The sequence below is a fragment of the Lissotriton vulgaris genome, chromosome 9 (assembly GCF_964263255.1).
Source record: "Lissotriton vulgaris chromosome 9, aLisVul1.2, whole genome shotgun sequence".
NCBI lineage: Eukaryota > Metazoa > Chordata > Amphibia > Caudata > Salamandridae > Lissotriton > Lissotriton vulgaris.
This window is the reverse complement of record NC_141697.1, coordinates 18,009,323-18,034,464: the sequence shown is the minus strand read 5'-3', so window position 1 is coordinate 18,034,464 and position 25,142 is coordinate 18,009,323. Positions and strand designations below refer to the sequence as shown.

Genomic DNA, 25,142 nt, shown 5'->3' with positions numbered 1-25,142 from the left:
TGGATGTCCGTCTTGGGCCGGCCAAACCGTTATGTGCACTGTGCATGTTCTCCACCTGCTGTCTTGTACAGCCTGGGTGGAGAATATGGCGCTCAGACCAATCACAACGCTGCTGTAAGGCAACATCGTGATTGGTTTGCAGAGTCTTGGAGCCTGGATGCTTCCGTTCCGAGAGAAAAAGACGGTGAAGAGGCCACAGCTTTCACAGGTCTTTATTTTTTTCTACCCCGCCCCCTATGAGATGCCAGTATATATACTTTAGATGGCTTCCTTGCTCACTTGTACCGTCTAGTAATTGAACTAGACATTACAGGGGCACATCTGCGCCTGCAGATATGCCCTTGCATGTAATATATTGCACCCTGCCTTGGGGCTATAAGGCCTGCTCTAGGGGTGACTTACATATATTACATGAGGTGACTTTGGCATGGCACACAGTGAGTGTCCATGCACGTGATAGAATGCACACCTATGCACTTAAAAATCCACTTGTGAAGGAATGCTCTTAGGCAAAATGCTTGTATGCAGACTTGGTTCGTACCCTGCACCAGCAGCACAAATGTACGGAACCATGCCATAAGGAGCGTCGTCCCGCTCCATCCACCAGTCGCACAGCAAAATCAATAAATATTCAGACTTCCTTTTAAGTGAAATAATCCATTTTAATCTAGGTTTTCTTTCATAATATTGCATTACTTTCTCCATTCACACAGTGAGAGTGTGCCGTTTTGTGTTTTCACTCATGGTTTGCACCGTGTCACGCAGCCTGCACTGGCAGTCTGTGTGGAATTTGTGTGTTGGTCCCTTAGGGTGGCATAGGACCCTCTTTAGTACCCATGCCCTGGGTACCAGGGGTACCATTTCCAAGGGACTTGTAGAGGTTCTAAAGTGCTTGTCAATTTGGTTACAATTAGACTTTAACCTGTTCTAGGGGAAAGAGCGCTGGCACGGAGGTCCGGCCAGCAGGCATCAGTTCACTGTCAGAGCTGAAAGCCAGCAACAAGTACTTTTAATGGGGGCAAAAAGTGGGGGGGACACCCAAATAAGGAAAATGCTACTTACCAGTATGCATCTGTTCTTGGCATGTAGAGCTGCCGAGTCCTACACTTAGCAATAGATCGCCACCTGGTGTTGGGCTCGGATGATTGCAGGTTGTCGTCATCTTGGAAGAAGTCTTTGCTAGTCCCGATAGGTGACTCCTCCTTTGGATGATACTGCGCATGGTCATCGACTCCAGCCTCAGATTGTTTTTCGCCATGATGGGAAATGATGGAGTTAGTAGAAGTAAAGAGAAAGGATGTGCATGCGTGTGCATCTAAATAAGATGAGTACTGGAACGGATACAAGTCCCGGGGAGGTGGGAGGGCGTGTACGACTCTGCAGCTCTACATGCCAAGAACAGATGCATACTGGTAAGTAGCATTTTCCGTTCGAGGCATATGAGCTGCAGTTTGTACACTTCGCATCGATTGTGCAGCAGTGTCTCCCCTAGTGGTGGTCGCTTGTATCCGTTGCAGCATACTGAAAAAGTGTTTTAAGGACAGCTTGGCTCACTGCAGCTTGCTGCTTGGCTTGCACATCAACAAAATAGTGTTTAGTGAAGGTGTGTATTATAGACCATGTTGCTGCCTTGCATATGTCCTCTAGTGGTATGTTTCCTAAGAAAGTCATAGAGGCTCCTAGTTTGCGAGTGGAGTGCGCTCTAGGAGGAACCATTAGTGTATGTTTAGCTTTTTGATAGCATATTTGTATACACTTTACAATCCATCTGGCAATTCCTCCTTGAGAGATGGGATTGCCCTTGTGTGGTGGAGAGAAAGATACAAATAATTGTTTTGTCTTTCTGAAGGATTTAGTCCTGTCTGTGTAGTATAACGGAGCTCTTCTAACATCTAAGGTGTGTAAAGCCCTTTCTGCAACAGAGTCCGGTTTTTGAAAAAACACTGTTAGCTCTACTGATTGGTTGTGGTGAAAAGGAGTAATGACTTTTGGCAGGAATTTAGGATTGGGTCTAAGAACGACTTTGTTAGGATGTATCTGAAAAAATGGTTCTTCTATTGCGAATGCTTGTATTTCACTAACCCTTCTGAGAGAGGTGATGGCAACAAGGAAAGCAGTTTTCCATGTTAGGAATTGCAGTTCACACTTATGTAAGGGCTCGAAAGGAAGTCCCATATGTCTTGTAAGCACCACATTTAGGTTCCATACTGGAGCAGGCGGTAACCTAGGTGGGATTATTCGTTTTAATCCTTCCATAAATGCCTTTACTGCAGGTACTCTAAAGAGAGATAGATGTTGCCTATTCTGTAAAAAGGCTGCAATTGCTGCCAGATGCAGGCGTATGGAAGAATAAGCCAAATTGGACCTTTGTAGGTGTAGAAGGTAGCAAATAATATTTTGGATGGAAACATCCAGTGGATCAATGTAATTGTTGTTATAATATATTGCAAATCTTTTCCACTTAGCAGCATAACATGCTCTGGTAGTGGGTCTTCTAGCTCTTTAATTATGTTCATACAGTCTGGTGGTAGGTTTAAGTAACCAAACTCTAAGACTTCAGGAGCCAGATCGCCAAATTCAGTTGGCTTGGTTCTGGGTGCCTTATTTCTCCATGGTTCTGTGTTAACAGGGATGGTGTGAGCCGTAATTTCTGATGTGGAACCAGTGAGAGATCTAGTAGTGTGGTGAACCACGGCTGACGTGCCCATATGGGAGCCACTAGTATTAGTTTGAGAGACTGTTGTCTGAGCTTGCGTACTACTAGTGGAATGAGTGGGAGAGGCAGAAAAGCGTATGCAAATCTGCCCGACCAGTTCATCCATATCGCATTCCCCTCCGACCGTGGGTGTGGAAACCTGGAGTCGAAGGTTGGACATTTTGCATTCTCGTGGGTGGCTAACAGATCTATCTGTGGATGCCCCCACATTTGGAAGAATGGTTGAAGAACTTGTGGGGGTATCTCCCATTCGTGAATCTGTTGTGACGGACGACTCAACAGATCTGCTATCTGATTGTGAATTCCTGGAAGGTGTTCTACTGTCAGGTGTATGTTTTGAGGAATGGCCCATCTCCAAATGTTCTGTGCAAGCTGGGATAGTTGCAGAGAGTGCCCCCCCTGTTTTTGTATATAATACATGGCTGTCATATTGTCCGTCCGGATTAGGACAGCTTTGTTTTGTACTTGTACCTGAAACGTTTTGAGTGCTAGGAAAATTGCTAGCAGCTCTAGATGGTTGATATGGAACTGTCTCTGTTGGTTGTTCCATTGGCCTTGTGTGGTATAATGCAAGAGATTGGCTCCCCATCCTGTGAGGGATGCATCTGTTGTGAGCACTATCTGTGGAACAGGATCTAGGAACGGCCGTCCCTTTGTCAAGTTTTTGGTCTTTCACCATTGCAGAGAGCGATATGTACGGCTGTCTACCAACACCAGGTCTGTGAGCTGACCTTGAGCCCGATTCCACTGTTGTGCTAGACATTCTTGTAATGGGCGCATTTGCAGTCTTGCTTGAGGAACTATGAAGATGCAAGACGCCATCATGCCTATTAGTTTCATGAACACTCTGGCTTGAAGAGAGTGCTGATGTTGAAAAGGAATATGCTACTTACCAGTATGCATCTGTTCTTGGCATGTAGGGCTGCTGACATTCATATCTGTGCATACATCGCCGCCTAGTGTTGGGTCCGGATGATTGCACATTGTTGTCCTGGAAGAGTCTTCGAAGTATCACGAGATAGGTGGCTCCTCCTTCAGACTACAGTGCGCATGGGCATCCTCTCCATCCACAGCTGCCTGCTGTTTGGAGTGTACATCTACGCAGTAGTGTTTGGTAAATGTATGTGTGGTAGTCCATGTGGCTGCTCTACATATGTCTTCTAGAGGAATGTTTCCTAGGAAAGCTATGGATGCCCCTAACTTGCGTGTGGAATGCGCTCTTGGGGGAACTGTTAATGTGCGTTTAGCTTTCTGATAACAAATTTGTATGCACTTAACAATCCATCTGGCTATACCCGATTTTGAAATGGGGTTGCCTTTGTGCTGTGGTGAAAAGGCAACAAACAGTTGCTTAGTCTTTCTGAAAGGTTTTGTCCTGTCTATATAGTACAGGAGAGCTCTTTTAACGTCCAGGATATGTAGAGCTCTTTCTGCCACTGAATCTGGATTTGTAATTGTAATTGTAATTGTAACAATATTTATTGAGCGCGGTTGCTGCCCGCAGGCGTCCAAGCGCTGGAAGAACACTGGCAGTTCGATAGTCTGATTGATGTGAAACGGGGATACCACCTTTGGCATAAATTTAGGGTTTGTACGTAGCACTACCCTGTTTGCATGAATTTGTATGAATGGTTCCTGAATAGTTAGGGCTTGTAGCTCACTAACTCTTTTAAGTGATGTAATCGCCACTAAGAAAGCCACTTTCCACGTTAGGAATTGTATCTCACACGAGTGTAGAGGTTCAAAAGGTGGTCCCATCAGTCTGGTTAGAACCACGTTCAGGTTCCAGACAGGTGAAGGTTGGTGTCTTGGAGGAATCACTTTTTTGAGTCCCTCCATAAAAGCTTTAATAGCAGGTACTCTGAAGAGGGAAAGGTGTTGCCTGTTCTGAAGATAAGCTGCCACCGCAGCTAAGTGTATACGTATGGAACTGTAGGCTAGATTGCATCTATGTAAATGTAACAGGTAACATATGATGTTTTGAGTAGATGCATCTAGCGGATTAATGTCATTATTGTTACAATAGATGACGAATCGTTTCCACTTAGCCGCATAGCATGCTCTGGTTGTAGGTCTTCTTGCCTCTTTGATTATATTCATACAGTCAGGAGGCAAGTTCAGGTAACCAAACTCTATGACTTCAGGAGCCAGATCGCAAGGTTCAACTGTTGCAGATCTGGGTGCTGAATGTCTCCATGGCTCTGGGTTAAAAGACTGGGTGTTAATCGCAGCCTTTGATGAGGCACCACGGAAGGTTCTAGGAACGTGGTGTACCACGGTTGCCTCACCCACGTTGGAGCAACTAGGATGAGTGTCATGGAGTGTTGTCGCAGTTTGTGTGCCACTAATGGTATGAGCGGGGCTGGGGGAAAAGCGTACGCAAACCTGCCTGACCAGTTCATCCATATCGCATTGCCCTGAGACTGCGGATGTGGAAACCTGGCGGCGAAGCTTTGGCATTTTGCGTTTTCCTTTGTGGCGAACATGTCTATCTCTGGGTGACCCCACTGTTGGAAGTAGGGTCGCAGCACTGAGGGATGTATCTCCCACTCGTGCATCTGGTGGCTGTGCCTGCTGAGCAGATCCGCCATCTGGTTGTCCCTGCCTGGGAGGTGTTTCGCCATGAGGAATATGTTCCTTTGAATGGCCCACTTCCACATGCTTTGCGCTAGATGTGACAACTGTGGAGAGTGTGTCCCTCCCTGCTTCTGCATGTAGTACATGGCAGTCATGTTGTCCGTCCGGATCAACACTACTTTGTTGCACAAATGTATCTTGAACGCCTTCATCGCCATGAAGATTGCCATCAGTTCCAGCAGGTTGATGTGCATCTTCTTTTGCTGTGTCGTCCATAGTCCATGCACTGTGTAATGGAGGACATGCGCTCCCCAGCCCAGGAGAGATGCATCCGTCGTCAGCACTATTTGTGGTACAGGCTCCTGGAACGGTCGTCCCCTGCAAAGGTTGTGTGTGTTCCACCAATGCAGAGAGTTGTATGCACGACTGGTCACCAACACTAGGTCTTTTAATTGTCCTTGAGCCTGGTTCCACTGCCGTGCTAAGCACTCTTGAAGCGGACGCATGTGTAGTCTCGCGTGAGGGACTATGAAGATGCAGGAGGCCATCATGCCTATCAACTGCATAAACACCCGTGCTGGGAGCGAGTGTTGGGGTCTGAATCTCTGAATCAGCAATTGAATGCTGTTGATTCTTGCTGAGTTTGGCTGTGCCTTTGCTGCCAGAGTGTCTATCGTCGCCCCCAGGTACTGTTGTATGTGGGCGGGTCGGAGATGAGACTTTGCGTAGTTTAATGAGAATCCGAGGCTGTGTAGGAGGTGAATAGTGCGGGACATGTGGCTGGCACATTGCTGGGCCGACTTCGCTTGGCTCAGCCAGTCGTCCAGATAGGGGTAGACGTGAATATGGTTTCTGCATAGGCGCGCAGCTACTGTCGCTAGGCACTTGGTAAACACCCTGGGGGCTGCTGTCACCCCGAAAGGCAGGACCTTGAACTGGTAGTGCTGATTCTGTATGGTAAACCTGAGATACTTCCTGTGTGCTGGATGTATCGGTATGTGGAAATATACATCCTTTAGGTCTAGTGTTGCGAGGAAATCTCCCTGACTGAGCAATGGTAGAGCCTGCTGTAAAGTGAGCATGTGGAAATGTTCTGACAAGATGTATTGGTTTAGGGGCCTGAGGTCCAGTATTGACCTGAGAGACCCGTCCTTTTTGGGGATTAAGATGTACAGCGAGTATACCCCTGTACCCTGTTCCTGTATGGGGACGAGTTCTATGGCCCCTTTTTGCAGCATGCTGACAACTTCTTGCTGCAATAAGTCTATGTGCTCTGCGGACATAGGACGGTGCTTTGGGGGTATGTTGGGTGGAGTGGAAGTTAGCTCTAGACAATAGCCGTACTGAATAAGTTGTCTCACCCACCTGTCTGTGGTAATGCTCTCCCAGACTGGCAGGAACTGTTGTAAATCGCCCCCCGACCGGTGTTACATGGTCCGGGGCCAGTGACAAGGCATCACTGTTTAGTATTGGCGGAGCACCTGGTGTGGTTATTCCCTTGTCCTCTGCCTTTGCTGCTGTTGCCATGGTATCCACATCTATTATTTTTATTATAGGCGGTCTGCGTGCTCCCTTTATTGTATTGAATCGGTTGTGATGCCTGGCCTCGTGTAGCTCCTCTGTTACTGGAGCGACAAAAGGAACCTCCTCTGAACTGTTGGGACTGCAGGGCACCCATAGACTTGGCTGTCTCCGAGTCTTTTTTAATTTTTTGTAAGATTGTGTCCACATCAGGGCTAAATAAAAAATCAGGGTTCACGGGCTGATTCAGTAATGTGGTTTGAATCTCAGGTTTGAAACCAGAGATGCGCAACCAAGCATGTCTCCTGAGCATGACACTTGTGTTGATGGCCCTGGCTGCGGTGTCTGCTGCGTCTAGCGCACATTTGATGGATGCGTTGGATATGAGTTTACCCTCCTGGATTAGCATCTCTGCTCCCTCCTTGTAGGCCTCAGGCAAATGTTGTAGCAGTTGCTCTAGAGTGTCATAATGCGCCCTATCGTATCTGGCTAATAGGGCTTGTGTATTAGAAATTCTCCAGATATTAGCTGCTTGAGCAGCCACCCTTTTCCCAGAAGCTTCTAATACTTTAGATTCCTTGTCTGGAGGAGGAGCATCACCCGTAGTTTGTGAGTTGGCACGCTTACGAGCATTTGAGACCACCAAAGAGTCTAACGGTAGCTGTCCCTTAATATATGTAGGGTCCACAGGCGCCGGTCTATATTTTCTTTCAATTCTGGGGTTAATAACCCTTGCTCTAGTGGTTTCTTTGAAAATGTCCGCTGCGTGCTTAAGGACACCTTTTAGCATTGGTAAAGTTTTAACAGATTTTTCTGAAGTGGAGAAAGTATCAAACAGGAAGACCTCTTCAACTGGGTCAGCATGCTTGTCCACATCATGATTTAGCGCTGCCCTTTCAATTAAAGCGTTGAACGCAGCTGTATCTTCTGTTGGTGAAGTTTTCACAGAATAGGAGGGAGTATCAGGAATAGTCTGTGATTCCCCCTGGTCAGCAGGGCCTGTCCAGGCTTGAGTCTGGTCATGCTGATCAGTGTCCGCAGGGTAATTCTATTGTTCATCATCGTCATACCCCATATCCTCAGTAGTGGGCGTGGGTGAGTATGCAGAAGTGTCCTGGCCATGGTACCTCACAGTTTCAAAAAGGACAGGTGATGTTGCAGAATCCCTTTTCTTTTTGAGTGGAATTTTGTATGATTCCAGAGGATTTTCCGACCTAATCTTCCTTTGATAAAGAGTAAGCCTGCCAGATTCGGAGTCGATATGTAGCTTCGACTGGTCATCATATGAGGGCTCTTGGTACATAACGTCCTCTTCTAAAGGATGATGCCTTTTTCCTAATGACACCTGTTTGGGTGTTTCGACCCCAGGTTTTGGATCGAGCGACTTGGGGCGTGCAGTTGGTGGCAGTCCGAATTTTATCGGTGGCATAGTGTCTTTAGACAGACTGGCCTTCTTCGGCGCCGGCATCGATGTAGGGCCGACCAACTTTGCCTTTTCGCCAATACGTTTTTGGCGTTGCGTCGACTTTGGTGCATGTGGCGTCGGAGGCGCGCTCTTCTGCCTCGACTCGACATGTTCCTTCGAGGCGCTTTTGGATTTCGACTCGAGGCCTTTGACGAGCTGTGGCTTGTCGCCCTGATGCTTCGGATCGAGAACCTTCCGAGAGTAGAGTCCCTTGTTTGTGTCGCTGTCCATCGGCGTCGACTTCTTCGGTTCAACGTGCTTGGTTTTAATGGCGGACTTCAGCGCATCAATCTTCGGTTCGAATGTTTTACTTTTGACCCCGCAGGGTCGTCAACACCTTTTGTCTTCGTCGACTCCGATGGGTTCGAGCTTTTCGACCCGAAGACTGTTTTCAGCAGTTTCGGTTTCGTTTTTGCCTCGATGGCTTTTGGTTTTGTTTTGAGTAGTTGAACCGATGGCTCATGTGATGTATTCTTAGCCGGGCCTTGACGCGGGGCTATAGAATGTTCTTCATGATCTTGGCTAAGGCCTTCCGGCGATGCCTCGACCTGAGCCCTTGAAAGCCTTTGAGTGTCTGTTTCGGGCCCCGTACCCACTGTTGGGCCTGGTTCATCGCTCTAGTCGTCATCAACGGCTCCGATGGGGGATACGTCGTCCCTTACCTCGACGGCGTTTTCATCTTCGACGTGGTCTTCGTCGTCTTCATAATAGTTGGAGTCATGCTCCGAACCGGGATCCGACTGCTGATCTGGATCCTCTGTCTCGACGACCTCATCGTCGTCCTCGTCAAAGATATTCACCAGGTCGGGCGCTGACCTCGACATAGTTTGCCTCACTGCGCGTCGGAGTCTAAGCGTCTTCTTCGACCTGAATCGAGCACAAGCTAGACAGTTGTTCTCATCATGCTCTGGTGATAAGCACTTGTTGCACACCGGGTGTACATCGATGTGCGGGTACTTGGAGTTGCAAAGGGGGCATCGTTTGAACGGGCTCCGTTCCATCGACGATCGGGCCTCCGGTGTCGAAAAGGCCACGCGGCTCTCTTCGACGTCCTGTTGAAGAAGAACTGGAACAAGAACTCGGCACCGATCGAAACAATACCGACGACCCCGAAGGCCTTTTGGCCTTTAGTAAGTTTCCGAACTTGAGTAAAGAAAAGTACATCCGAACCCAATGGCGGAAAAAAACTGAGGATGGAGAGGATGCCACTGCGCACTGTAGTCCGGGGGAGGAGCCACCTATCTCATGATACTTCGAAGACTCTTCCAGGACAACAATGTGCAATCATCCGGACCCAACACTAGGCGGCGATCTATGCACAGATATGAATTCAGCAGCCCACATGCCTCGAACAGGGAGACTAAGGTCTGAATGCTCTGTATCCTGGCTTGACTGGGATACGCTAGAGCTGTAGATGTGTCTATGGTAGCTCCTAGATATTGATGAACTTGCGAAGGCTCTAGGTGCGACTTGTTGTAGTTTATTGTAAACCCTCAGTCGTGCAATGTCTGAATTGTTTGTTTTGTGTGTTGTACACACTGGTTGAACGATTTTGCTTTTTTGAGCCAATCGTCGAGGTAAGGGAAGACATGTATTTGTTGTCTTCTGAGATGTGCTGCTACTACTGCTAAGCACTTTGTAAACACTCGTGGTGCTATTGTGACCCCCGAATGGAAGGACTTTGAACTGATAGTGCTGTCCATGTATGACAAACCTTAAATACTTCCTGTGCGCAGGATGTATTGGAATGTGAAAGTAGGCGTCCTTTAGGTCTAGTGTGGATAGGAAATCTCCCTGTTGTAGTAATGGGAGTACTTGTAAAGTGATCATGTGAAAATGACCCAATTGTATGTAATGGTTGAAGGGCATGAGATCGAGAATTTGTCTTAATGTCCCGTCCTTCTTGGGAATTAGGAAGTACAGGGAGTAAACTCCTGTTCCCCTTTCCTCTAAAGGAACTACTTGAATAGCATCCTTTTGTAGAAGTGCTAGAACTTCCTGTTGAAGCAGAGTAATGTGTTCTGTGGACATTGGACGCTGCCTGGGTGGTATGTTTGGGGGGGGGGGGGGGGGTTGCTGTGAGTTCTAGGCAGTAGCCATGTTGGATAATCTGTCTTACCCACCTGTCTGTTGTGATGGAATTCCAGACAGGTAGGAACTGTGATAATCTGCCCCCCGCAGGAGTGGAATGCTGTAGGGGAGGCAGAGGGAAGTCACAGTTTGGGAGTGGAAGAGGAGCGGTTGTTGTTACTACCTCTACCTCTTCCCTTATTATTGCTGCCTCTGTATCCTCCTCTAAAGTAGCCTTGGTTAGAGGAGGTCTGTGTGTGCGTCTTAAAAGATGATGTTGTATCTGCCCCGGTCTGCTTGGAGCCTCCTCGATAAAAGAAGCGGCGAAAAGAACTTCTAGTCTGTGTGGATTGTAATGCATCCATAGACTTAGCTGTGTCCGTGTCTTTCTTCATCTTTTCTAGTGTGTTGTCTACTTCCGTCCCGAACAATTGGTTCTGATTAAAGGGCTGGGTCAAGATGGTAGTTTGTACCTCTGGTTTAAAACCTGAAATGCGTAACCATGCATGACGTCGGAGTATAACACTAGTATTGACTGCTCTGGATGCTGTTTCAGCTACATCTACTGCACATTTAATTGAGGCATTGGATATTAATTTGCCTTCTTGTTTGAGCTCTGCTGCCTGATCCTTGTATTGATTTGGGAGGTGCTCCATTAGTTTTTTTAATTGGTTGTAGTGAGCCATGTCATAGTGTGAGAGTAAGGCTTGTGTGTTTGCTATGTGCCATATGTTTGTTGCCTGCGCAGCAATCTGTTTCCCTGACGCATCAATAACTTTAGATTCTTTGTCAGGCGGGGGCGTGTCACCATAAGTCTGGGAATTGGCTCTTACACGTGCTTTAGACACTACCAAAGAGTCTAGTGGCAGATGTCCCTTAATATAGACTGGATCAGATGGTGCTGGTCTGTACTTCTTTTCTATTCTTGGATTTAACACCCTACATCGTACCGGGTCTTTAAATATGTCTGGAGCATGTTTAATGACTCCTTTGATCATGGGTAGTATTTGCGTAGACCTTTGTGACTGCTCAAATGTGTCTAGTAAAAAATCCTCCTCCTCCAATGGCATCAGAGTGCATTGAAACCCGTGGTAAAGGGCAGCTCTATTTAATAGATGATTAAATCAATACTATCTTCTGGAGGGGAGGGATTTGTTGGGTAGTACTGAGGATCAGGAATGTCTGGTGCATTGTGTGGTGGGAAGCCATACATGTCATCGTCCTTAGGATATTCAGGATTGACATCCTCATCTAAAGGGTATGCATGTGGCTCTGGTACGTCATCCCCCCACCTACATCATACTCCTCGTCAGTGTGGTGTGATGATGCAGGAGATTGAACTGGAGAAGTTATAGGTTCAATATAAGGAGGGATAGGAGAGGAAGAAGGTGAAGGAGAGGAAGGGTGCATTGGAGAAGTTGCACAATCCTTTTTGGCAGGAACCACAGGTGGAAGTGGTGTGTCTGCTGTTTTTTTCTTGTAAGGAATTGCTTACACATGTCCAGTTTTTGGATTGATATAGACCTTTTTCTGTTTAGGATCTGGTCTAAACAGTTCTTCCTCATCTACAATCTTCTTTGGCGTCGATTTTTTTGGTCCCTATAGGGGTTGTTTAGTGTTCTATGCTTTAGGAGGAGTTATCGAGTCCTGTGGCTTGGGTGCCGAAGGTGGTTTTGGCTTGGTAGGCTTGTCAGAGGGTTTAGGCGTGTCTGTATCAGGCCTTGGAGTCTTTGATACTGTTGTTGGAGATTTCGGCGTGGAGACAGGTTTCGTTGGGCCTGCAGCGCCGGAATCTGTCTTTCCATCTTTATTTTTGGAACCGGAAGGTTTCGGATTCGAAGCTTTCGGATCCGGTACAGTCTTTGGCTTCGGCACCGATGGTTCGGGTGCCGAAGGGTCTTTGTCTTTGGGCACCGAAGGGCGTTTTGGCTTCGGTGTCGAAGAGTTCTTCGGAGTCGAAGGATGTTTAGGTGCCGATGGAGGAGGTGGAATTGGCACATGTTTTTTCGGGCACCGGAAGGCGTAGTCTTTTTCTTCGGAGCCGAGCCCAAAGGCGGGCTTCTGAGGGTAAATTTCGGTCTCGACTGGGCCCCATGGGCGGAGTGCCGACCGTTGCCTTGGTCTTGGGTAGTCTATATTGTGCAGGTGCAGGGGTACTCACGGGGTGCCGAGATGGAATAGAGTCGTCTGAGTCCTCTGCCCCCGATATGTTCTGGAGATCAGTGAGTCTTCCTCGGCAACGAGTGGAGCCTTGTCGCCGGAGATATCTTTGAGTGGATCCTCGTCCCCGGAGATGTCCTCTCCGACGATCTCCTCCTCAAAGATGGCCTCCGGTGCTGGCGCTGATCTCCTCATCTCGTGTCGACGGGCCCTCCGATCCCAAATGGTCTTCTTCGATCGGAAGGAGGCACAGGCTGTGCAGGTCGACTCGTCGTGTTCCGGCGATAGACAGAGGTTGCAGACCTCGTGATGGTCGCTATGAGGGAATTTTGCTCGACATACCGGGCATCTCTTGAATGGAGTTCTGTCCATGAGGCGAAGGCCGTACGGCACGGATAGGCCCAACGGCCTGCGTAGACGCACCGGAATGTAGCTGGTGATGTTGAAAAGTCTATTCGATGTCAAAAATTGTTAATATAAAGTTTCACGCTTCGAAGTTGCTGAAAAAAGTATTTTCTAGCCGGAGCGGAAAACTTTCATCCGAACCCAGTGGCAGAAAAAACAATCTGAGGATGGAGTCGATGACCATGCGCAGTATTGTCCGAGGGAGGAGTCACCTATCTCGTGACTACAAAGACTTCTTCCAAGAAGACAACAACCTGCAATCATCCGAGCCCAACACCAGGTGGCGATCTATTGCTAAGTATACGATCTGCATGGAGAATGATGCGAGTGGTGGGAGAGGCAGCTGAGGATTCAGATGGCACCAGTGCGGAGTTGTTCACCCCTGGGGATACAGGATCTGAGGATGAGGGTGACGGGGAGGGAGGGGGAGGGCAGTGAGTTGGGGGAGTGCCTGGCCGTACACGCACGTGTTGGATACAATTGGAAGGAATTGTGTTTTGGTATCTAGAGGTTTCATCCCTAATCTAAGTAACGATTGCTGTACTATCTGCCGATAGGAGTGCCGTAATGAGGTGAACGAACTGTATACACATGTCTTAGTCCTGAATGCCGAAGTTTTGGGGGGGAGGGGGGTTCCTTTGGGGAGTTGGGGGGTAATTTGTATAAAAAAAAATAAAAATAAAAGCAGACCAGAATATCCTGCCGCGCAGTTACATTGCTAGATTCATGGACTGGCTTCCATGCTGCCACCTACCGCCGCCCGGCCTTCGGGTTGTGGGCTGATGGGCCGTGTACACAGAAGTATGTAATTTGATGTAATGTCGTTGCTTTGGGGATGCTGTCGGCGCAACTGTTATGCACTATCATTGTCTGCGACAAAAATAAAGTTTTTTTTAAAAAAAGTATACGATCTGCAGCTCATATGCCTCGAACATTCTAGTTTACCGCAGCATCTGTTACATCAGCGCCATTTCGAGATAGCAGTCCTGAGGTTTTGCTCGCTCTTCGCCACTGGAGAAATCAATACATTGTAGCAGAGTTTAAATCCTCATTCCACTCTTAATCTTTTGGCTGCTACAGGGTCGTTTTCTAGTCTGCACGGAGCTGTCATTTCAGGAGGTCATTTTTCTTGTGAGCTGGCCAAGCTCCTCCGGACAACAGACAACATTTAGCGCCATCTTATTAGATACTGTATTGCTTACAAAAAGTTAATTATAAAAATGTATTTTTTAAAAAAAATGAAATTATCTGGCAACAGTACAACTGTCACAGGTGGGATCTACAGCCTCATATTTAGATCAGAATCCACAGTCTGGATTTTTGAGGTGGAAACGCTGCCAATACAGGTTTGGAACCCACCAGGTCTTCTTGTCCATGGACACCTGCACCACCATGAAGCGATAGATGTTCAGCACACGCTTGCACATGTCCGTGTGCTCATTCAGAAGGCTTCTGTTCTCGTTCACTGGCTCCAACAGGATAACGTTTGCAGCGTTGACGATGAACACCTATTGACACAGTAAGAAAAAGGTGTCATCAAAATCAAACAAGTGAACTTGTTGAGACTGAAGCTGCTAGCACAGACCCCGCATTACATGCTTGTGCTTTCATGCTCATCCTGCAAACCCAGAGTGCACTCCTACGGCTCTAGTTATTGTGCATCGTAGAACTCTCGGACGTTCCAGATATTGCACATGGCTACCCTCGAGGCTTGTGCGAGTATTTCAATGCTCTGCTGGTTTGGACCTTGCAGCTAATACTGACAACCCAAATGACCCCATAAGATCATGGTGCCCATGTCATTATCCACACTTGTCCTTTTGGCAACACCTTGATCTTTGGGAGACCCAGTCAGAATGGCTCACCTGGTATATGGCCTGGGCCCCTGCTCGTATGTTGCGTTCGATTAGATCATCATCAGACATTTTATCAATGGCATCCTGGTAAGAAGAATTTCTGGTCCAGCTGGGGTTTCGTACGTGACTCGAAGGAACAGGTGCTTTTTCCTGTAAAAGACACCAAGGCCTTGGTTTATGCGGATCACCTGAAGGCGATGGCCTGAAAACACCACTGCTGATTAAGTGCACTAAATGTATCTGTAGTTCTGCCTCCTGCAGACCATCATAGACGTTCACAGTCATACAAGGGTGCTTCTTGCACATCACCTAAGGTAGCCTCATCACCCTATTACTAGCTGTGCTAGTCCCACACAGCACCAGAGGTGTTCTCATTTCCAGCTCACATTCAGTTCTACTCGCTGGACACAGGTGGCAGCTGCACTGCTGGCTGCAAACGAGCGGCACCCTCCTCGCCAGCTCACATACAACGCTGCTTAATGAACGCCAGCTAACCCTTCCTTCTAGATCCTAAACAGTGCTGTCACCCACACATCACCGGCGGTGCCCTCACAACCCTCTTACAGATAGTGTTCCCTGGACAACACCAGAGGCACCTACATCTCTAGCTCACATGCAGTGCGCCCCTTGCATATCCCCTGTGCCCTTACCTTCCTCTCACATGCAGTGCCCATCCGTGAATACTAACAGATCCCTTGTATCTTGCGTTCACACTCTACGCACATCCAAGGGGACATAATTCTTCACTCACATGCAGTGTGCCTATCCCTGAACACTGCAGCTCCCTCGCATTCTGTGTTCACACGCTATGCACATCCAAGGGTACATAATCCTCCACTCACATGCAGAGTTTGCCTATCCCTGAACACTGCCAGCTCCATTGCATCTTGTGTACACACGCTATGCACATCCAAGGGTACATAATCCTCCACTCACATGCAGTGTGCCTATCCCTGAACACTGCCAGCTCCATTGCATCTTGTGGTAAACACGCTATGCACATCCAAGGGTACATAATCCTCCACTCACATGCAGTGTGCCTATCCCTGAACACTGCCAGCTCCATTGCATCTTGTGTACACACGCTATGCACATCCAAGGGTACATAATCCTCCACTCACATGCAGAGTTTGCCTATCCCTGAACACTGCCAGCTCCATTGCATCTTGTGTACACACGCTATGCACATCCAAGGGTACATAATCCTCCACTCACATGCAGTGTGCCTATTCCTGAACACTGCCAGCTCGATTGCATCTTGTGTACACACGCTATGCACATCCAAGGGTACATAATCCTCCACTCACATGCAGAGTGCGCCTATCCCTGAACACTGCCAGCTCCTTTGCATCTTGTGTACACACGCTATGCACATCCAAGGGTACACAATCCTCTACTCACATGCAGTGCGCCTATCCCTGAACACTGCCAGCTCCTTTGCATCTTGTGTACACACGCTATGCACATCCAAGGGCACATAATCCTCCACTCACATGCAGAGTGCGCCTATCCCTGAACACTGCCAGCTCCATTGCATCTTGTGTACACACGCTATGCACATCCAAGGGTACATAATCCTCCACTCACATGCAGAGTGCGCCTATCCCTGAACACTGCCAGCTCCATTGCATCTTGTGTACACACGCTATGCACATCCAAGGGTACACAATCCTCTACTCACATGCAGTGCGCCTATCCCTGAACACTGCCAGCTCCTTTGCATCTTGTGTACACACGCTATGCACATCCAAGGGCACATAATCCTCCACTCACATGCAGAGTTTGCCTATCCCTGAACACTGCCAGCTCCTTTGCATCTTGTGTACACACGCTATGCACATCCAAGGGTACACAATCCTCTACTCACATGCAGTGCGCCTATCCCTGAACACTGCCAGCTCCATTGCATCTTGTGTACAGACGCTATGCACATCCAAGGGCACATAATCCTCCACTCACATGCAGAGTGCGCCTATCCCTGAACACTGCCAGCTCCTGCGCATCCTGTGTTCACAGGCACATAATCCTTCACTCACATGCAGGGCCAAACTTGCACACCACAAAGGACTCTTACCTCCTCTCTCTCCTTATCGCCGGAAGCCTCAAGCTTTCCCTGTGTCTCCACTCCAGTGTGTCCGAGGTCCACCACAGGCCCCAGCTCCTCATTCTCACGCATGAACAAAGGTTTGTCCTTCTGCTTAATCCACTGCTCATATACCTTTAGAACCTTGCGCATGGTCGCTGCCTCACAGATGGGCAGCAGGAAGGCCTGCAATAGGAGAAGAACACAGCAAGCATTTCACAAATGCCCTGACGCTGTTCAATATGTGAGCACTGACGACGCCTTACTCTTCAATCACTGCAGGAAGAGATCCCAGATGGGCTGACTGGATAGGGTGGCAGTCATGTGACTCAACAGAGACACAGGCTGTGCTGCTGACAAAGTGGATTTAATTCATGCAGCTGGGCAAAGGGGCAGCTATTGCAACAGCTGTGGTAAGCAGCCAATACAAATGGACATGGCAGAAAACCAAAAGACTCGATTAAGGAACACCCAAGGAGATTGTACAATGAGGTATTTGGTGCTTTTATGTGAGGTACAGGAAAGGGACTGAACAGCAAAACAAACCCTGAAAAAAATACGTTGGACAACAAGACAGCCCATAAAATTGGTAAAAGAGAAATATAACCTGACTAAAGAAAAGGACAATCTCCATGACTGGATTTGTGACCAGAGTGGACAGACTAAGCTAATGGATTAATAGGCTCCCAGCTCATTGGATGAGGAGATGGCGCATGCTAATAGACAAAAGAATAAACCATTCCCCTGGACAGACCATATACATTTATAACTAGGCAGCCGATTTGACTGAAGTGGACAGTTGATGCAACTTGGCAACCGGAGGACAAGCCAAGAGGCAAATGAAAGGAGGCCCAAGTGATTGGTCAATGTGATGGGAAACTGTAAGATGGACCTGTATTGGACAGATGCCCTTAACAGCCTTCCCCATTTTGCAGCCCTGTAAGCAGCCCCTGAAACTAACCTGCCGGAAGATCTCGATGACAAAGTTGACACTGCTCCGCTTGGAGGAGAGCACCCTGCGCACAATCTCATAGTCCGTGATGTTCTCTTCATCGATGCTGCAGAGGCTGGACACACTCGGCTCTCGCTCCGTCAGTGTGCTGGTGTTCGAGTGAGACTGCTCCGGCTCAGCAGCTCGCTCACTGCTCTCATTTTTACTGTCCTCTCGTGCTGCTAGGTTTGCAGCTGCCCTCTGGAGGAAAGAAGCAAACGGCTTGTTAGAGAATGAAGGCTCTCAAGACGGCGTCTATAAACAATGACCATGAGACTTCATCAAATGGGAAGAAAAACCTTGCTAAGCCTAACACCACCTCATTCCAATCAACCATGCACCAGAGAGGACAACGACTCTTGGTTAACCATACAAGGAACTGAATGCAGACTTTGCACCCCAAGGGAAATGTTTCTCTCACGGCATGCATTCCTTTAGTATAAAGCAGGTCTTGCAATCTACAGGAAAGTCACTGGGCTAGCAACAAGAATTCAATGGTGCAGTTTCCGGCAGTCTCGAACAGTCACATCTTACCTAAACTAGAGGAAGACGCTTTTGTCAGCTTCCCCAGGCCTTTTGCTGCTTCCAGCAACTGGCCCCCACCGCTTCTGATCCCCATTTTGGGTGGGAGAATTGGCAGGAAAACCAAGTGAGGAAGGGAGGTGTGCCCATCTTTGCCAACCCCACCCCTAAGGAGGGAGTGGCGAGGTGAAGCACAACTCTATGTCCCTGCCATCCTGCAGATGGGGACCCAGCCAACGAGAGTGAGGCTTATGCCCCCTCCCATTGGAGGGTGGCATAATAGGGGGAGGGGGGGTGTACCCACCCCAAGGAAGGGACCCATTGGTCCCAACCTTCACCTACCTGTAACGCCCCTAAATCTAGGATTTAGGGACACCCCTGAACCTTGCATCCACAGACAAGAACAAACTAAGAAGAAGAAGGATGGAAGAAGCCGTGCTAAAGCTAAGAAGAGAAGTGCGCCCACTGTCTTGGCCCCAGCCCTACTGGCCTGTCCCCACCTCAAACCTGCAGAAGCGAGATCCTGGTGTGTCCTGCAGCCAGCCACCTCAAGAACCCCGAGGACCTGCCCTGCCTTCCACAGAAAAGACTATGTCTCCCGTGAGCATCGGATTTGCTCACTCACAGACTATGGCTCTGGCAAAATCCGTGAGTGTGCACACTCTGCACCCGACGCCCACTCCCGAGATCAAGTGGCTCAACACCATGAGGAGGTCTCCCCAGCGATCCGGACCTGAGATCTGGTGATCTCTGACCTACCTTGAATCTCCAAGCGAAGCCTGCAGCCTCTTTCTGGAGGATACCCACGACCGCGACCAGAGCTGATAAGGAAATCCCGATGCCTAAAGACACCCCTGTACCAGACGACCCATTGCCTTGGGTGGCCCAACAGACGGTGTCCCAGCATCCCAGCTTACCTCTCCAACTGGTGGTCACCTCCAGAAAATCTCTGTTCCCGAGACTGCAGTCTTTGTTGAAGCTGGAGAATTCCCATTTAAATCAACAGGGCACCCGACCAAACCAGCACCCTGCACCCAGCCGCCCCTGTGCAGTTGCAGGTGTACTTTTTGTGCTAAAACAGATCTCCCTTTGCCCTGAGCTAAACCCCAGGAGCTTTGCTCCCACAACCTTGTGGCAAGCTGGTGAGCAGCCACCAACCAGAGGCCCCAATCCTCAAATGGATAACATTGGGCCTCAGCACTCTGCACCCGGCCGCCCTCGTACCGCTGAGGGTATTTTGAGATTGCATCCTTGACCCTGGGGGAACCCTGGTTCTAACCCCAGAATACCAACTCCAACCACAAAGTACTTACCTGTTAACCGATAACTTCATTTTTCTCCATAGGAATCCACTGACTGTTTTCCCTTGAAAAATGTTCTGTAGAGTTGGTGTTGTATTGAACTTGAAATACTGAAAAGAACTAAAAATTGCTTACTTACCTTTCTTTAGGAAATGTCCCTGTGTGATATCTAGGTGTATCATACGGAGTAGAAAAAGTAGTCCAGAAAGTAATCTGCTAAGTAATTCAGAGTAATCTAACATAAATTTCCACTGTACTGAAAGCATTTACAAATCTATAACCGAGACATTTTCCTTCAGTTTGCTTGCTCCTATTGTTCAAGCTGTCTTGAAAATTATCATATATACTTACCTCTGTCAGGCTTGCTTGATTCTAGGAAATAAATACAACTAAATAATATTTTTATACAAATAAATCTGTCTGAAGTTCAGTCTTTGAGTGTGTGACATCATTTGCTGATCGAGTGTGTACAACAAATGCTTAACACGGTCCTCTGATACTGCCTTACTGCTCGACCACTCTACCACAAATGGAGAGTAAGGTGCTATCTACTTTTACCTCTACCGACCTTTGGGGTTCCACTGGACTCTGTGCACACTATACCTCATTTTGTTCTACATGAGCTTTGACTAAACAAAATGAACAAATAAATACAAAAATACAGTTCAAGTGAACAGAATTCAGCCTGTGCATATCCTCCAGGGGGATGGAGAGAGCGAAAAAGAGACATACGTCTACCTCTGAATGACAGTCTGCGTCTGTGAATCCATGAGCAATTATGCCTCTGAATCTAGCGGTCGGTCTTGAAGGTTGTCCATATCTAGGTTTGTTTGGATTTGCAGTGCCACAATGTACGCAGCTCTGCACATACTCATCTATATTAAATCAGTTTCAAGGCATGCCTGCATGGGCACTGTGGTCTCTGCCCCACTCATTCCGGCCACAAAGCATACCTGGATATTCTTTGGCACATTCTCTCCCTCGGTACCCGGGATGTGGGTGCCAATGTGTGGCTTTGGCTCCAGCCAGAAGGATGCGAGCCATCGGATGAAGAGAACGCGACTGCTCAGGAATGGCTCTTTGGTACAGTACACAGCCTCGTTGGTCTCCGCATCCTTCTTGATCATCATGTAATGGGGCTTCGGTCTCATCTGAGGAATATCTGCAGTAAAACAAGCATAGGCTCAAAAATGTAGATTATACTTATTGAACCGTTATAAAAGGGTAAAGTGGTTGAGTACACATACAAAGCACAAGTACAAACATGTTTTACAAGTTTAAAATGGCAGAGCACGCTTACCAAGCACAGGGTTATATAAACTGGTCTCTTTGCAGATGTTGGGGAAAATATAAGGCAAGTAATATTTCTTAAACTGCGAGAAAAGGAATGAAAAGCTGCTCTCCTGCTTATCCTTATTTCTCCATTCCAAGCTCCTCACCTGAAACAGAAAGTAAAGTTACTATTTTATTTGCCTGTATTTGAGAGCAAGACTTCTTACTAAATGTTGATTCCTATCTGAAATATTTTCTAATAGTGGACAAGTAATGAGTACAGTGCCTGCTCTTAAAGTATCTGGGAGAGTTCTACAAAATCTATTAAACAGAATGAAGTTTTAGAAATGAATGGCCTTTGCCAATAAACATTAATAAAATTATAATTTAATTTGTTTTTGCTGATTTTTCCTCTCTATAGTATGGTTTTCAACTTGTATCAAACCAGGAAGGCCTCTAGCGGCGAACAGTCAAAGAGTACATTACCGGGCCTGGTCGACAAAGTTTTTTTTTGTCGTACTCCTGGAAACGTAGGAGAAAGTCACAGTTAAGTGAGAAACAACTATTCAAAGAAAAAGCGCTGCAAAGAGAACAGAGGATGAGTTACCCGATGGTAGAACAAGATTGCATCAAACCTCTCACTGATGCATCGTCTCATATATCCTGCCAAATACATATACAGGGAATGACAGACTCAGTGATGCAGGCAGTCATAGACTACACTAAAAAGTTATGCACTGTGTTATAGGGAGTTGTACATGCTATTATACAGTCAATTAGATAGTTATACCTGTAGTATGTTGGTTATAATCCATTTTGCAGTTGTATGTTTTGAATGCGGTGGTGGCTATTGAATGCCGGCATTTGCTTTTTTCATTTCACGAAGTATTTGCGGTGAACGTCTGTAATGTGAACTCCATCGCATCTATATATTTTACGCATGTCAAAACGCAGATTGTTGTTAAAGATAGAGCCCATATTATGGTCTCTGAGGAAGGCAGAAACAGTCTTAATAACATGTTTCCTGGCTTTGTCAATCTTTGGACAGAATTGATTTGACCACTTCCATTTCTGCCTTTGGCACATATTCGAGCACACTAAGACAGTGTGAGGGAAAAGCAAGAATAGTTCTGCAAAGATATTCTACCATAGGATTTCCAGCCCTGCCCCAGTCAATGTGCCTAGGTCACTGCCACCACAGTGCACAATCATGAGGTGAGGAGCTTGGAAATCCACAATGGTTTTAACCAAAGGCAGTAGATGATGAACCTTTAACCCTCTCTGGACATACCAACTAATCACTGCATTTAGCAAACCCGAGTCCCCGTCAATTCAGCGCTGGGACGCTCCAGGGCAGCCATGCGCTCTATAAGTCCAAAATCAAATCAAATCAAATCAATCAATACCTTTGTTTTTTGCAGCTTCTTTAGCTCCACAGACATAGCTGTGGCCCATAATCCACACTCTAAGCATTTTGTAGGAATGAGGAGGAGCACACAGAACAGGTCCGCAGCTCAATATCACAATTGGTACTATGAAAGACAGTAAAAATGCATATGGGCTGGCGGTTTGAAAAAACATTGAATTTGATTGGATGAAGGGAATATGCAGGTGAATAAGAGTAGCTTTCATTTGGAAATGATTAGTAAATAGATGTGTCATTGGTTCTGGTCAATACAAAAAAATATGATGCAGAGTTGGATATGCTTTATAGTATGTGAAGTAAACCACACCTGCTGTAGTTCATTTTGTAACTAGTATGGACTTTCTGGATTGGGTAATGAACTTGTGACCAACTGGTTCTAGTGGGTTTCTATGGAGACTCTGCAGAGGGTGTATTGGGGGAAGGGTGTTAAAGAAACAGTTATTCATTTTATAAAATTAGATCGGTTTAGGCTCACAGTTTTATAAGGTAGATAAGATTCCCTAGTGAGGACGTTCCAAGAAAGAGTAGTATAGTGATAGAAATATAAAAATATTAAGGGAATAAGAATTTAAACTCTTTTATTGACACAAAGGTATGCATTTTGGGCTACCTCAAAACAGAAGTGAAAGGGTTAATAGAAAGTAACCATTCAAAAATGCAGTTACAAGACTGAAATATGAAAGCAATGTTTTTATTTGCTGATTTTTGCAGTGTCAGGCAATTCAAAATTCCAAAGGTTGCCATTTATAGTTGCTTTGTATGAGAGTGGTATAGCATTCTTGTGCTATGTTTTTACAAACACTAAGCATTAGAAAATACAAGGTTATAAAAACACATGTTATAAAGTCATTTTAGACAGAAAATACAATTTAAAAACCTTAAAAATTCAATAAAGAAATAATCATAGGTTACATGGATGTTATAGTTGGGATATAAAATTTGAAAAACTTTAGACATTCACTGAAAAAACGGATGTATGACGTTACAACGCATACTTTTACCACGCATACCATTACAACGCGGTATTTCCAACGCATACCGTTACAACGCATAGCGCTTAGAGGTGCTGGATAGTGGTAAGTATAATTTTATATTCCAACTCCAGTCCCCGTGGACACTAGGGAAGGTGTTGGATATAAAATGATACTTATTCCCTATCCTAGAGCGCCCTCCAGCGCAATGCGTTGTAATGGCATGCGTGGTAATGCCTGCGTTGTAGTGGTAGTGCGTGGTAAAAACTTTGTTGTAAACGTTGTATACCCTGAAAAAACCCAAAGGTTACAGCAATTTTATAGTTAGGCTGACATTTCACTTGTATAACTCACCCCCGCAATGCACTGCTTATGACCTCACATATTACATTACTCATAACATGGTCAGTGCATCACTGATGACATCACTGATTGCATCCTTGCACCCTACACTTCACTCCTTAGGCTGTAGCCGGGAGTTACACAGCTCTTCCCATTTTAATACACTCGCCGAATTCGATTTTGAAATTTTTATTTTAAATTGTATTTCACCTCTACTGACACCCACGAGCATTTTCGCTGTATTTTCATTCATTTCCGACCCTTTTTAGCCCATTAGGCTGCTGAGGGAGTTGGGGGCTTGGAGGTGGCTGGCAAATTAGAGCGGCCATCTTGGGTTGGAGGCTGGTTGGTGCTCTAGACTCTGGGGAGCAAGTTAGTGACACGCGCTGTAGCGCATAAATTGAAAAGTCCTTCCCTCCGTGCAGCGGACGCGTTAGTGGTCGCGGCTCCTCGCGCCTAAGGAAAGCCCGTCTGTGCCCGTCCGTGCCAGGACGGGCCCAGGGGCCGGGAGGATGGAAGCGACTCCTGGTTTGGGAGCAGGTAGAATCACGTTTTGTAGAGACCAGCTATTGAGGTTCCGAGATGACCCTGCAGTTCCCTGTCCCCATGTGTTACCCCCTTGGAGGTAATGATTCCCTGTCCTCTCTGTAAAGGTTTGCTGGGCCCGCAGGAACTGGGTACTTCGTTACTCCCTAAACCCAAAAAATACTCTTTACTTCTCATTAATTGCCGTTCACTCCCAAAACATGCACATGAAATCCGCATGATATTGGAGGAGCGTGAGCGAGATGTCCTGTTCCTCACGTAAAGGTGGTTAACCGAGGCCTCTGACCCGGACTTAGTCTGTGCCCTCCCCCCTGGTTTCGTAATCAGTAGGAATGACAGGCAGATTGGGCGAGGAGGTGGGGTGGCAATTATATATCGAAACTCTTTTAGGTGCCGTATCTCTGAGAGCCCACTCGCTGACTGCGAGAGCCTCTCGTTTGTATTAACCTTCTCCTCCACATGTTCCCTTTCAGGGATTGTGGTGTACAGGCCTCCTGGATCACACACAAGTTTCTGCGACAATCTTCATGATAAAATCACCCATATCATCAGTAGCGCCCCCAATTTCTCAATCTTGGGAGATTTTAACATACATTTAGACGATCCATCTGCCCCTTCTTCGCAAGCTTTATTGGAAGGACTGGGGATGCTGCAACTCAAACAAATTGTAGCGGGACCTACCCATTTGGCAGGGCATCTAATTGATCATTTCTTTACTAATCTGGATGAGATTATTTGGGATGAGTCACTCTTTGTCCCTTGGTCAGACCATGCGCTGCTATCTTTCACTTGGACCCCGGCCGATGTCAGCCGTCCGACCACAACCTCTAAGAGATTGGGGCGTATTTGGTTGAGACTCCCTTTAGAAGAATGGCTATCCATATTAAATAAATCTCCCCCTCCCTTCTGTGCCGATGC

General features: G+C 47.0%; 1 protein-coding gene across 9 annotated transcripts in view; it reads right to left on the bottom strand.

Moving 5' to 3' along the window:
• The window catches only part of RALGAPA1 (Ral GTPase activating protein catalytic subunit alpha 1), a 775,068-nt gene that overhangs the window by 627,613 nt on the left and 122,313 nt on the right, over positions 1-25,142 (bottom strand). For all 9 annotated transcript variants that reach the window (XM_086936929.1, XM_086936922.1, XM_086936927.1 and 6 more), the window contains exons 8-13: positions 20,968-21,106; positions 20,621-20,829; positions 17,815-18,045; positions 16,845-17,039; positions 14,780-14,920; positions 14,274-14,422 (exon numbers count right to left, since the gene is read on the bottom strand). In XM_086936929.1, the coding sequence (XP_086793055.1) occupies positions 14,274-14,422; positions 14,780-14,920; positions 16,845-17,039; positions 17,815-18,045; positions 20,621-20,829; positions 20,968-21,106 (1,064 nt within the window). The remainder of the gene's footprint in view (positions 1-14,273; positions 14,423-14,779; positions 14,921-16,844; positions 17,040-17,814; positions 18,046-20,620; positions 20,830-20,967; positions 21,107-25,142) is intronic.